Genomic DNA, 13,339 nt, shown 5'->3' on the forward strand with positions numbered 1-13,339 from the left:
TTTTATAGGAACGGTAATGAGTGCTCTTGAATTTATGTAAATTCAAGTCTGCAATAGAGACTGTATCCACGCCGTTTCTCTTCGCCTTGAAGCTCTTTCGAGCAACATCATCTTGTTCAATGTACAAAAATTGTGAAGACAGTTCGAATGATGAAATCGAGGGTTCGACGGAAGCCCGTCTGGTCGGGATGAAACATGAAGCAACAAAACGACAGACACCGACCAAAATAAAAGCTAAAAAATAATAAAAACTGAGTCAAAGACGTTTCGGCTTCGCTACGGAAGCCTTGTTCACAATGGGGTGAAGGAAGATTCGTTTCAGCTTATGTACTCTTGAGCACGTGACGCAAACAGCGCGTGTACGACGGGGGGAGGGTTCCCTCACTTGTTGTGACGCGTTTTTTGTATCTCCAACGACTCTAGATAGAGACGTGATTTCAAGTTTCTTTCTTGGCCGATAATTCTTGACTTTTCCCAGTCAATCTTGTGGCCTGTTGCATCCGTATGTTCGGCAAGGGCATTCCGAAACTGTTCGTTTCTTTTCGACATCGTTCTGATGCTGCCGCAGTCTCTGTTTGAAGCTGCCCGATTCACCGATGTATGCGTAGTCGCAATCTGCGCAGGGTATCTTGTAGACCACGCCAGAAAACGATTATCACGCCAATTCACAGTAGAAACGGAGGTCCACAATAGTCTCCCATTTTTGGACGTGCTTGTCAGCAGATGCGATGGAGCGCTTTCGTTTAGCGTATACCGAAAGGAAACTCACACTGGCCGCTACCTAAACTTTCATTCCGTTCATCTGGACGCTCACAAAAGGTCGGTTGTTGCCTCCCTGCTCAACCGTGCGAACCGCATTTGCACCGAAGCAGAAGGCCGTTTCATAGACTTGGACCGCGTGCGTGGCGATCTCTCGGCAAGCGGTTATCCCACGTCGTTTTTGAATGCTGTGGAACACCGCCTATCTGATTCCGTCCGACCGGCTAATCCCCGACCAAGAAAACGTGCTGCCATACCCTACGTTCCTGGGATAAGCGAGGCCTTGCCTCGTGTGCTGCGCACTTATGACGTTGAGGTTGCACACGTGCCTGTGTGTAAGCTGAGGCACGCACTCGTGGGTGGTAAGGACAAGCTTCCGAGAGAATCGTTTCCTGACGTGGTCTACAAGGTACCCTGCGCAGACTGCGACTACGCATACATCGGTGAATCGGGCAACTTCAAACAGAGACTGCGGCAGCATCAGAACGATGTCGAAAAGAAACGAGCAGTTTCGAATGCCCTTGCCGAACATACGGATTCAACAGGCCACAAGATTGACTGGGAAAAGTCAAGAATTATCGGCCAAGAAAGGAACTTGAAATCACGTCTCTATCTAGAGTCGTTGGAGATACAAAAAACACGTCACACGCTCAATCGAAGTGAGGGAACTCTCCCCCCGTCGTACACGCGCTGTTTGCGTCACGTGCTCAAGAGTACATAAGCTGAAACGAATTTTCCTTCACCCCATTGTGAACAAGGCTTCCGTAGCGAAGCGGAAACGTCTTTTACTCAGTTTTTATTATTTTTTAGCTTTTATTTTGGTCGGTGTATGTAGTTTTGTTGCATCACAGTTCAAATGAGTTATAACCGTTACACCTATATATCTTCGGAGCAGAAACTTTTTCAAACAAACTGACTGTTTCTATAGAGCCTTAGGCTGTTATAATTTTGCTTACATGTCTAGAATCTACAAATAAGCCGTTCGGCACTTAATAGAACATATAAAACACAAGTGCACCTCAGTAAGTTAGCTTGTTATCGTCTAAACACCAGCTATACACATTGCACAAGCAAGACGACGAGTCTAGACGAATATAAAACGATCCGCGGGGATTCTGTGTACGTATAGTCCACGAACTGCAAAAGAAATCACGCAGATCAAGCGAACATATTGGTGTTTATGTGAAGCGAAGCCCCTTTCGTGAAGCACACAATGAAATCCTCTAAATTTGCCCATTCCATTCCTGCCTCTATGATGTATGTAAAATAAACTGGCGCGCCATGTTTATCCCGCGCCCATGCTACGCAATCTGACTCACCCGACGATCACCCCAAAGATCTAGTCGACGCTGGCACGGTATAAGTGCACATGCGATTTAGGCCTATTCGACAAGACAGCAGCAGCACCCAGCAGCCACGGCCAGGAAAGTCCGGCTAAGAAAGCTTCATTATAGAAATCGATCCCGGATACATCTAACCCACATATAACGAATTATTGTATATAACGAACAGCAGTTTAATTCCCTAGAAATTTTTTTACAGAATTGTTATTTTACGTGTCGAATTACCTATATATAGAACGTTTCTTGTGATAACCTTCAGATATATTCGGGTTCGACTTGATTATTTTTAGGGGTCTCGTAAATTTTTTTTTCTATTCTTGCCAAGTGGCGTCCCACGTCAATCGAGCATTATCAGCACACGTGCAGCTCTGCACCAAACCCGGGTTTGTCAACGTGCGTCTGTGAGTGGGCATCGTCGAATCCACTCGCAGGTCTTGCCGCTTGCCTCGCACGGCCATGGGATCCCGGAGAGTAAGAGCCAAGCCAGAACGTCGCTGGTGTTCCGGGCAAACGTCGAACCCCTGGGTGCCAGCCTCTACAGCGTTCAGTACGAAGCACCGGTCGAAACGCCGACATCCGAGTCGTACTTCCTCAAGCCCGACGTCCAGAGCAGCTTCATCGAAAACGAAGTAAACGATAACCCCCGTTGGCGTACACTATCCACAAGACACACAAGCGCAAAATATGTGTGCATTATATTAACGTTTCAAGCGATCATTAGTGCTGTGAAATAACGTGAACAGAATAAATAGATCTTCGTATTTGAACTTAAGTTTCGTCAGCTTAAATGTAAAAGGGATACGAGTGATCACTTTCAAAGGCTTACTACTAGAATATCTTTACAGGCGTACTTCTGTGGTTCTCAGAGTTGATCGACGAAGCCATACAATACCTGTTTTGATTGATTTGATGTTATAGAGCTCATAAAAGGTTATGCCGTCTCTCGTATTTTAAGGTATACTCGTGACTATATATAATATGCGCTCGCAAGAATAAAAATAGTTATAAGAGGCCTATATAGTGTGGTCAAGGAGCGTGAAAAGGAGAGTGCACAGCAAAGCGTGTGGTGGAAGCCGTTACGACGTCATGCACCATTATGCACCGTCATGCGTTATGCTTCGAAAATCGATAAAACGCTTCCTGGTTAAAGAAAACGCCAGACAATAAATCTATACATGCACTAAGGATATCCACATAACCAACCTAGACTGGTAGATGGTTCCCATCACTCTGCTTGCCTTTTCTTTTTGTTTATATAAGAATGATAGTAGGCTCGCCGGAAAGTATTTTCCGTGCATTGCCTTATGGAATTTAGCGCTCAGATTGTGCTACCGGTAACGACAGTGCGACACAACGAATGCTGCCAAGATTCTGGGCACCTAGGGTATGTTCAAACGGGAAAAGTGTGCAAACGTTGTTAACGTTGAAACTGTGCTTATTTTCGAGTACCGTGCACACGCCTTTTTTTCTTAATGCGAAGCTGTTATTTAGCTCCGAATAGATGATAAAAAACCTGACGATGTCATGAGCTGTTAGTGAAGGTGGCGTCATCACCCACCTTTCTTTTATTTTAACAGCGGAGCTGAAGGTCGAGGTTGATCCCTACGGAGCGATGGTGTTCGCAGTTTCGAGCGAAGTGCAGAGAGTGTGAAATGAGGAGAGGCGGTGCAGAGAGAGAGAGAGACTGAGAGCGAGAGAAATAAACAAAACAAAATAAACTTTCTTGGTGGGGCGGGATTAGATCCCGGGTACCCAAGGTCAGAAGGCGACCTTCATAACCACTAGGCTATACACCCACTTTCTTTTCGTGGTATATAATACGAATATAAAACGGACATCCTTAAGGTATTTTCATAGCGGCCAAAATATTCATAGCCGCGTCTACAAGCACAAAACAAACACTTCACAATACATTTATTACAGTAAACAATTCTCTAAAAGGATACACTGCATCCACAATAGATACCAGTCTGGTTGGAAGTCTCTCTGATCATAAAAGTCTTTCAGTTGTAAAATCGTCTGAATGAAATGTGACTTCGAAGCTACAATTGGTTCCGCATTACGCGTGCAGAACATGCATTTATGGGAACCATATGATTGCATCGTACCGACGATTGCAAAACAACTTGCTATGGACGAGAGAAAGAGAGAATGAGAGCGAGAGAGAAAGAAAGAGAGAGAGAGGCGGGATTTGAACCCGAGTACTCACGGTCCGAAGGCGATCGAGCGTCATACCCACTACGCTTTACACCCATGCCTGCAGAGCTCCGCTGTCTTATCAGATTTCACAAGCGCGGAAGTGGCTTATCTGTTTTTTTTTTTTTTTTGTCAGCTTTTGGTCTTTCTAACATGCCTCCACTCCCCGGAACCACGAATATAATTGCTGTTAACAAAGACCAAGCGCAAAGCCTTGGTCGGCTAGATACGTAGGTCTATTTCGTACCTCAACCCCCCCCCCCCTCCCCCGTTTAAAGGTACTTGAACGGACAATAAAGCGGAACATTAAGTTAACCTATATAGTAAACTACGCTTGTGTATGCTATTCTGCAGAAGCCCGCTAAATGGAAGAAGGTTTGTGAAAGGGAATATTGTCGTTAGCCCGACTGCAGCAGACACCTATAAAGGACATCCCTACGACTTGCGATAAACTCGTATATGGGTGTCTTGTAGCCTTGTTCGAACTGATGACAGAGCGAGTTGCTCTAATAGCACTATAGCGTGTTTCTTTTTTCTTTTTCAAAAGCATCAGGACACAATAAAAACTGTATTCGTTTTCAGTTGCACGGCTCGTGCTTGTGGGGAGAGGTTATCGTCATATTTTCTGTTATTTTCTAATCTTTTCTAGCGTTTCCCGTTTCCCTTGCCTCCCCCTTTCCCCCAAGGAGAGTAGCCAACCGGGCAGTTACTCTGGTTTGCCTATCTGCCTCTCATCGCTTATTCTCTCTTTCTTTCTTGGTAGAGTCGGATGGATGCCAATTTTTTTTCCTTTCATGCCATCCTGCAATAACAAAGCGGTCATTGTCTTCATGAAAGGAGGTATATTAAGCAAGACACACCGCAAGAACAAAATAATTGACAGTCACTTCAGCATACGCCAATGAGGCTGAAGGCGAAAGCCTGCCCGCTCGAGAGTCATTAATTAAATTAATTGACATTCTCCTTCAAATGCGTTGTTACTTATTATGGCTTGTTTTTTCCGATCAATTAACACGGTGACGACGGGGACCCGCGCACCGTGAAAAGTGTTGCGCGAGCGTTTGTATATAGGTAAGACACGATGCGGTGGCGGTGTAGGCAGTAAATTACTACACCGAGTCGTCATCGGTACGATTTCAGTTAGACGACACTGCTGTCGCTCAAGGACGTTTAAGGTAGACTGAACGATGAGAAATACAAGGCTTTCGCCTTAATAACCAGTGGTCATGCCACGCTGAGGTCTCTGTACCATATAGCCGTGACGTCAAATGTTTTGGCTGCATCCGCTGTAGTCTGGCTTATCGTTTATCGATAAACAAAAACTACATTTCGTTCTAAACAAACAAAAGGCACACTCTGGCAAGTCCCGAGTACTTTTTTGTAGGCGAAAGCGGCCCACAAACGAGGAAATAGTTTTCGCTTTGTGACGCTGCGCAGTGAAAACCACGGTTATAGGTATAGGTGCGAAATTAAATATAAAAAGAAGAATCTTTTCACCTACACTTTAAAAGCAATCAATCTCCGTTCGAAGAATGAACGAAAATAAACTTTTTAGTACATATATTACCATTGTAAGCAGATTCATTGTTACCCTAACCTAACCTAACTCAGTCGCATCCACTGCGGACCTTTCGCAGCGCTACCGAGTCGAGTTGAACCCACAGACGGGTCTCGTCTCTGCCGTCGTGTTGAAAGGGCCAGGTTCGGCGGTGCACCTCCGGCAGGCATTCGCCGCCTACCTGACGGATCCAGAAGGACTGGCGGGCAAGGGGCACCGTCCTGGCCACTACACGTTCAGCGGATACAGCGACGCTCGGGAGATCGGAACTCCCAAAATTAGTGTTGTGAAGGTAAGTGACCGCGTTTCGTTTCGTTTGGTGTCCCTTTGCATACAACGAAAGTATTCATGCCTACTCCCCTGCCGCTTTTTTTTTGTATGTATGCGTGTGTCAGCGCATAGACCTCATGGTTGTTCCTGGGCACTGCAAATACATGTCTAATTGATTGATTGATTGATAATTATTTTACAGCTAAATTACAGAAATGGATTAGAGACAGAAAGTAAACCTAAACCGCATAGCCGTCACAAGCTCTATCGCCAGAGGGGCGATCATTTCTTTTAGTTTTCCGTATTTTTAAATATCGCCTGTGGCAGATAGCATAATTCTTGTGCCTGACATGGATTATTCGAAGAGGCGTACATTATTAGCACGAGAAATCGAAACATATACTCAATTAATTAACGGAAATTCGCGAATTAACTCTATATTTATTTACGGGATGGCAAATAGTGCAATTTACGAAATGCAGCCTGTGAGTTTGCAATACGTATTCGCTTGAAGTGAACCCCCATAATGACGCCAGTTTCGACATATAATTTCCCAAAGTGCGGGCCGAAATACGTGGGCGTTCCAGTTACTTTCGTGCTTCATTGCATAAACGGGCGTTTTGTTAAAAAAGCAAGTGAAGCAAAACTGCATTTTTACGACGAGCTCGATGGCGCATGTCTCCAAAGTGGTGCCATTCTGCAAATTCTTTCCAAGCGGATACGGCTGCAAGCTCACTGGCTACGATTCGTAAATTGCAATATGGGTCGTAAAGTACTGAAGAAGTTAATTAGTGATTTTTTTAATTCGTTGAATATGTGTTTCCATTTCTCGTGCAAGTAACGTCCACCTCTCTGAATAGTCCACCTCAAGGACTAGAATTATGTTATTTGCAACAGGTGATTTCAAAAGTTATGGATAACTTAAAAATGATCACTCCTGTTACTAACAACCCTCTTTTTCTGTTAACCCCAATCCTTATTGATTTTCCTTGCTTTGACCGAGCAGGATACCTAAATTATGACCAATGTGTTTTATTCTCTTCGTTAACCATTTCTAATTAAGTAGTCGTACCTATTGCTTTTCCTTAAAATTATGATGTCAGTTGCGCTAATGTAGACTTGTTGCTGTTGTTGTTCATCTTAGTACTATCATTTCCTTCTTTGCTGTATAACACAGAGAAATGGAGAGGAGAGAGAAATAAACATTCAATAATGAGTACTGCAGATGTTTTCCGTGCCGTATTTCTGGCATAGTACTCCAGATGAGATATGCGACACATGAAGTGTCGCATATCTTCTTCTCACACGCATTACACACACAGACACACACATACATATAACAGAACACATGAAATAACCGGCGGTCTATTATTAAAGAAACAAAGTAGAGTATAGCATAGGATTATATGAAGTGATGAACTAGGATATTTGACGGTATAAGGTCTAGTCAGATGATGCGTCACAGGGATAACTTCTAGAACCGGCGTTCTTTCGGTAGTGAGAATAATGATTGATGCTCATTACGACAGCTTTATTTATATCTGCTGTTAGCGTAGATGAGCTCAGGAACCGGCCAGAATCGTTACGCGCGAAGAGTTTTCATTGTCACCTTCTCGTTCCTCTGTACGACTTCAAAGATGCGCTCGTCCGAGACCTTTGTTGCGTTAAAAGCAAGTCTGCCTGCCAAAAACTGGGAGGGCTAAACCTCTGAAAACGGAACGAAATGCGAAATTGGCAAACTGGTTATTGGCTATTATGGTGAGCAGGGTTGTAGGCCAGAAACTAATTCGTGAAAGTTTATTTGTCAGAAAGATGGTCGCATTCACGCACATTTGGTAGAGAGAACGGTAAAGTCGCTGGGACCACTTACATGACATTTTTTTTTCTCAGATAGTTATTTTCTTTTTTCTTCGCTAGGGACACTTGGTGCAAGAAATCCACCAGAGCTTCACTGGTTACATCTCACAAGTGATAACCCTGCATAAAGACAGCCCATTCATCGAGTTCACCTGGACCGTGGGACCCTTGACGCAGCTGTAAGACGGAACGTGTTCTTAAAATTCCACGTAAAAGAATAATTCCTGGCGCCCCTGCTTAAGTCACGGTGCGCTAGGAGCATCCTTGCTAAACTATCCTGGCACCCGCCATGGTGGCTTATCAGCTATGGCGCAGCGCTTCTAAGCACAAGGTCGTGGGGTCGAATCCCAGTCGCGGCTGCCGCATTTCGTAGGGGGCGGGGGGCGGGCGAAATGCAAAAACGCCTGTGTACCGGGCATTGACTGTATGATATAGAGCATCAGGTGGCCAGAACTAAGCAGGAGTCCCCCGTTATGGCTTGACTCTTCATCAGATCGTGTTTTGGCACATAAAACCCCAAAATTTAGTTAACTAAACTATGCCGTACAAATGGGTCTGATTGCTAGTAGACTACTAGAGCTTTTTTATTTGTTATTGTACTTATTCAATATCCAGGTACTCGATTCCTATTCTGCTTAATGAATTTCGATTGCACTATCATGTAGTCTTTTATGTATTTGTCTTTTTTGGGCCAGATGGACGCTCAGGCATTGATTGCTGAGACGCTTATATTTCTGAGTCACTGCAGGGATTAGTAGGCATTTATTTATGCAAATAAACAAACAAAGCAAAAATCCGACGTTCCTCCAACTCTCGACTTGTCTGATAGACGTTCACTGGCCTCTACAGGTCCGCCATTTTATTTCATAAGCTTGCCCTCGATGCGGCATAGGTGTGTATTTAAATAAAGGCTTGGAGGTCCTGCTGACGGCGAAATTTTAGTAGTGACTTAGCAAAGCAGTCGCCCATGAGACAACACGTACAACTGTCTGTTAAAAGCACAAAATATGGTGAATATCCGCTGGGGACGCTGGAGCAACAGACTTTGGTCAGGTCAGGGACTGTTGAGGTGTCGGAACTCGCGCCCATCTGACGGTAGTCGTAACCTCCCTCCATGAACCGTCGTCTCCTGATAAAGTCTGTGTTCCAATACTCGTCGTAGGTGGCTAAACAGACAGTTAAGCTGACAGCGGCCATCTTGAGTCTCTTTCCGCTTCCGACGAAGCCGGCAAAGGAGACAGCTTCGCGAAGACACCATCGAAGTCGAAAACGGTGCAGGCGACATTGCTGTTCAGCCGCCGTCCTGTTTGGACAGCGGAGTTGTAAACTAAACGGGAAGGTCGTTTGCCTACAGGCAAACCTAAAACCAAGAAGGGCGCTGACAGATGGAGCAGCATATTGTGGTATAAAGGTTATAAACAGGGATAAGGTGCCTCAGAACAGTCACCCTTTGTTGTGCGTTTAAAGTAAACGTTGTTGGATTTTCCATGGGTTCGCCCACGCAAAGTAATAAAATAGGGCAACATAATAAGCTTTTCTTAGCTTTTTCTTGTGGACGCCAGGTGGCGTCACATCGTAGAAACATCATCTAGCCGATTCTAGACGCGTCCCATTACTCGGGCTCGAAGCTGTCTTAGCTGTCAAAGTAGATTGTCTCCAACGCTGGCCAAAATTGGGAGAACACCCAGAGACTTGCACCAGCGGAGGATGATTACGAGGATCGGAAGAGACACACGGAGGCATTGAGGGATATCTGTCCCGAAGGATACGCGATTTTTGGGCTTAAGAGCCGGAAGGTATAAGAAAGGGTAATATAAGGTAGAATTTGTGGTGCGAAATTTTAGTGCGTCTTTCTGTCTACTTGATGGTTTCACTGGTTCTGACAATGTTCCTGAACCAAGTGTAAAACTGCGCTTTGCTTCTCAGAATGCGGGACATGGGACGCGACAAGGTTACGGGCTGCGATGTCATCAGCAAGTTCGAGAGTGACCTGCAGAGCGATGGCTTCTACACGGATAACAATGGCTGGAGGAACATGCACAGGACGTGAGTACTTGGAACTGCGGCGGAGTCTTTTTGAGGGCACGAACCTGGTAGCGCAGAAATTCAGTCTGATGTGCATGCACTACATCGCACGCCGCATTCTCAATGAAGCCCACCGGCACATTCCGTAAAGTTAGGCAAGCTGATGTAGGACTTGTCAGCAATATCCAAGAGGACAATTTCTATAGAGTGTATTAAAGATTGTAAATGCATAGTCCTCAGCATGCATGCATGTAGACACGCACGCACGCACGCACGCACGCACACACACACACACACACACAAACACACACACACACACACACACACACACACACATACATACATACCCGTGAGAAAAAGCACACGAACCAGAAGTTCCGCGATAAAGCTCATGTTATTCACAGCCTATGGATGTCACTTGTTCGTTCTGCAGTCCTCAATTTCGTGAACGCAACCGGAAAAATTTATTTTAAAATAGGCTTGGTAGGGCGAGGAAGTGCGAAAAGGCCAGAAATTAGCAAAGTTCGCCGGAATGGTTGAGGAATTAATAGACTCATCAATTACTACGCTTCGACTTACATTATTATCATGCCTTGCTTAAAATTCTGTTCGAGATGGAAAGTACATTACTGAAGCATGAAATGATCTGTGCTGCTTTGCCTCGTTGAATTTTGCTCTAAAGTTGGGCTACTCGTGATGTGAATGTCCCGTAAATAACACTGCTAAGTTTCTGAACGTCATCATTATGGCAGAAAAGTCCACAGTCTTCCAAACCATGAAACTTTGCTTACTTTTGTCTAGTGTACACAATTTTCCTTTTTCAAAGCAAATAATTACAGCCGATGAGTGTACGCAAAAATGTACGACGTCGCGAGCTGCTAGTTCGACGATTTGAAGGTAGCGTCATCACCCATATTTCGTTTCTTTCTTTTTTATTGTCTTTTCTTCCTTGCCATGCCTCTACTCTGGAAATAGGGAACTATAATCGCAGTCCGCTGCACGTCTCTTGGCAATATGTGACGTTTCGTCCGGCCGGCTCACCACAAGTTCTCTTAGACCGATTCCGACAGTGCGTGCGATCTGCGCCATTTTTAATGCGACTGAAGTTTGAAGTTTATTGTAGTCTTTTTATATTACATTGCATTTTTACACTTTTCGGGACCCAACATAATGTTGAAGGGGGAATATCGGAAGAATATTTTCGTACCTTCGTATTCATGCTCTCAAAATGGGCCGTCCTTCCATGGCTATCGCGTCATTCATTTTCCTCCGAAACTTCGTCTGATCGTCGTGCTGCAAATCACTGACGATAAGTTTCATTGTGCTGTGTCCTCCTCCTCCTCATTGTCGAGACGTTGCCTTTGAGGGTGAGATCGCGACTTTAGAATCGGCGTGCGCACACCACCTGGCCAAGAGCCTTCAGTGAGGGCTTAAACCTCCTGGCCTTGTGCCCCAACACTTTCATCGCTCTAGGAATCCCCTTGGGCAAAGTGAGGGCACTGTGTGGCATTTTCGCCTTCAGCTCCCTTGTCGCTCGCTGTTTGAGTCGCTCGCACTCCTGCTTCGGGTCCAGGTTCACAGTAGCGAGAGCTACCGGGTCCAGGAGGGATGAGCGGGAAAGTGACAACTCGCTCACAGAACTGTAGGCCACACCGTTGCCCGTGCTACCCGAGTGCCCTGGGCCCTATAGTGCACCCGCACCACCATGCTGTAATCGTGGCGAAAGGATGCACATGAGGCCCTGATGCCATGTGTTCATGTGCTATCCGGGTACTATAGGAGACGTTGAATATAGTGAACTCCTTGCGTCTGGTGTCTTTCGGACTATTTCTCACCTCTTCCGTCAGGCTTTATGGCTAACAGGATGGCCTCCATTGCTTCCCACATCTAACAGCTGCCAACGCCGCTCGCGAGGTGCCGGAATTTAAGGCCGCGTCTGTGAATGTGGCATTTTCCTGCAAGGCCAACCTGTTCTGCAAGATTGGCTCTATACAAGCGTCGTGTCATCAGCCCGTTCATGGACCGGTTTTATGGCGCTAACCTGCACGTCTTTCCAAGGAGCGACAGCAGGGAGCACTTTCACTTTGTCCAATGAGCGCTCTACGTATAACTCAAGATGACTCGGTCCAGATTGAAGTTCCGACCGCGTGTAATGGCGGCGATGATTCCTCTTGGCATTCCGATATGAGGTGTCCGAGTAAAGAAGGCCGAGGCTATGACGCAGATCTTCGACTTGTGCATGCTCGGATAGACCCATTTTTCCCACGAGAAAACTCCCAGTGTTTTTTTTTTTTTTTTTTTTGTGAGCTTGCTCAATTGTCATTTGGTGAGGTAAAAGCACACAGCACCGTAACAAGACCTTGAAGTAAGCACAAGCAGACGTCAAAGCGTGAACCGTACGTGTGCTCGCTCCTTCACGTTTATGCGATGTATTCTCATGAGGTGCAGAAGCTGCTTCTACCTAGATTCCAGTCGTTTGAGTTAGGTAGCTGCCCCTCCTCTCTCGTGAGTTGCGATGTAGAATGTTGACCTATCCTTCTAGCGCTCTTTCAGGTTTCCAGCCACACTTTATTCCTTTTCGTGTGGCGTGCCAGCCAGGAAGGATGTACTTTGTCTTCTCCGGGGCAACTGCATGCCTTCCTCTCGCAGACAGTCTGTGCAACGTATCAAGCACCCTCTGCACTGCCCTAGTAACTCCTTGGGTCGTCAAATGAGGGTCGCCACTTTCCGTCCGCAATGTCCACGTTATACATATATGTGGTTAATCAGTCACCATGAATCTGTCGCCGACAGGCAGCCAGTCCTGGCATTATTTGATTCGAGAGCGTAGGCGAAAGAATGGGGCCTTGATGAATGCCTACACTTTTTTCGCGAACGTCGTCGGATTTAGATTGCCGCTACGGAATCTCGGGTTCCCGGACGAACTTAGCTGGCATACACATGGGAACGCGAGTGTCCGAGTGCTGCCGCAACGGCGGAGCCTGAGCCCACTATTGAAGAAAACAAAACACAAAAGCGACCCTTTCCTTTGTAAACACGCTCTTGTGGCAGTGAAGTGAAATGAAGAGAAGTTTGAATTATTCAAAGTGTAACCGTCGTACAGGTACATTTTAGGGGAAGAGGAAGGACAAAATGCCTGACAGGGCCCCCGTCCCCCTACAAACAGTCGCAGCATTTGACAGACAGCCCAGCAATGACCTTTCACAACATGATGCACATAAAATAAGATTAGTAGCACATTCTGAAAACACGCGTTTAATCACATCATCGCTGTCTCAGTTCCTTCTGTGTTCACAAAACATGATTGCTTCGAAATGTAGGCCAGTTGAGT

At 45.6% G+C, this 13,339-nt stretch overlaps 1 protein-coding gene across 1 annotated transcript in view; it reads left to right on the forward strand.

Moving 5' to 3' along the window:
* LOC119431550 (lysosomal alpha-mannosidase-like) overlaps positions 1 to 13,339 on the forward strand; it is a 34,562-nt gene that overhangs the window by 18,809 nt on the left and 2,414 nt on the right. The window contains exons 10-13 of the mRNA XM_037699030.2: positions 2,534 to 2,731; positions 5,936 to 6,148; positions 8,044 to 8,162; positions 9,910 to 10,029. Coding sequence (XP_037554958.2) covers positions 2,534 to 2,731; positions 5,936 to 6,148; positions 8,044 to 8,162; positions 9,910 to 10,029 — 650 coding nt within the window. The remainder of the gene's footprint in view (positions 1 to 2,533; positions 2,732 to 5,935; positions 6,149 to 8,043; positions 8,163 to 9,909; positions 10,030 to 13,339) is intronic.

The sequence above is a fragment of the Dermacentor silvarum genome, chromosome 10 (assembly GCF_013339745.2).
Source record: "Dermacentor silvarum isolate Dsil-2018 chromosome 10, BIME_Dsil_1.4, whole genome shotgun sequence".
Lineage (NCBI taxonomy): Eukaryota > Metazoa > Arthropoda > Arachnida > Ixodida > Ixodidae > Dermacentor > Dermacentor silvarum.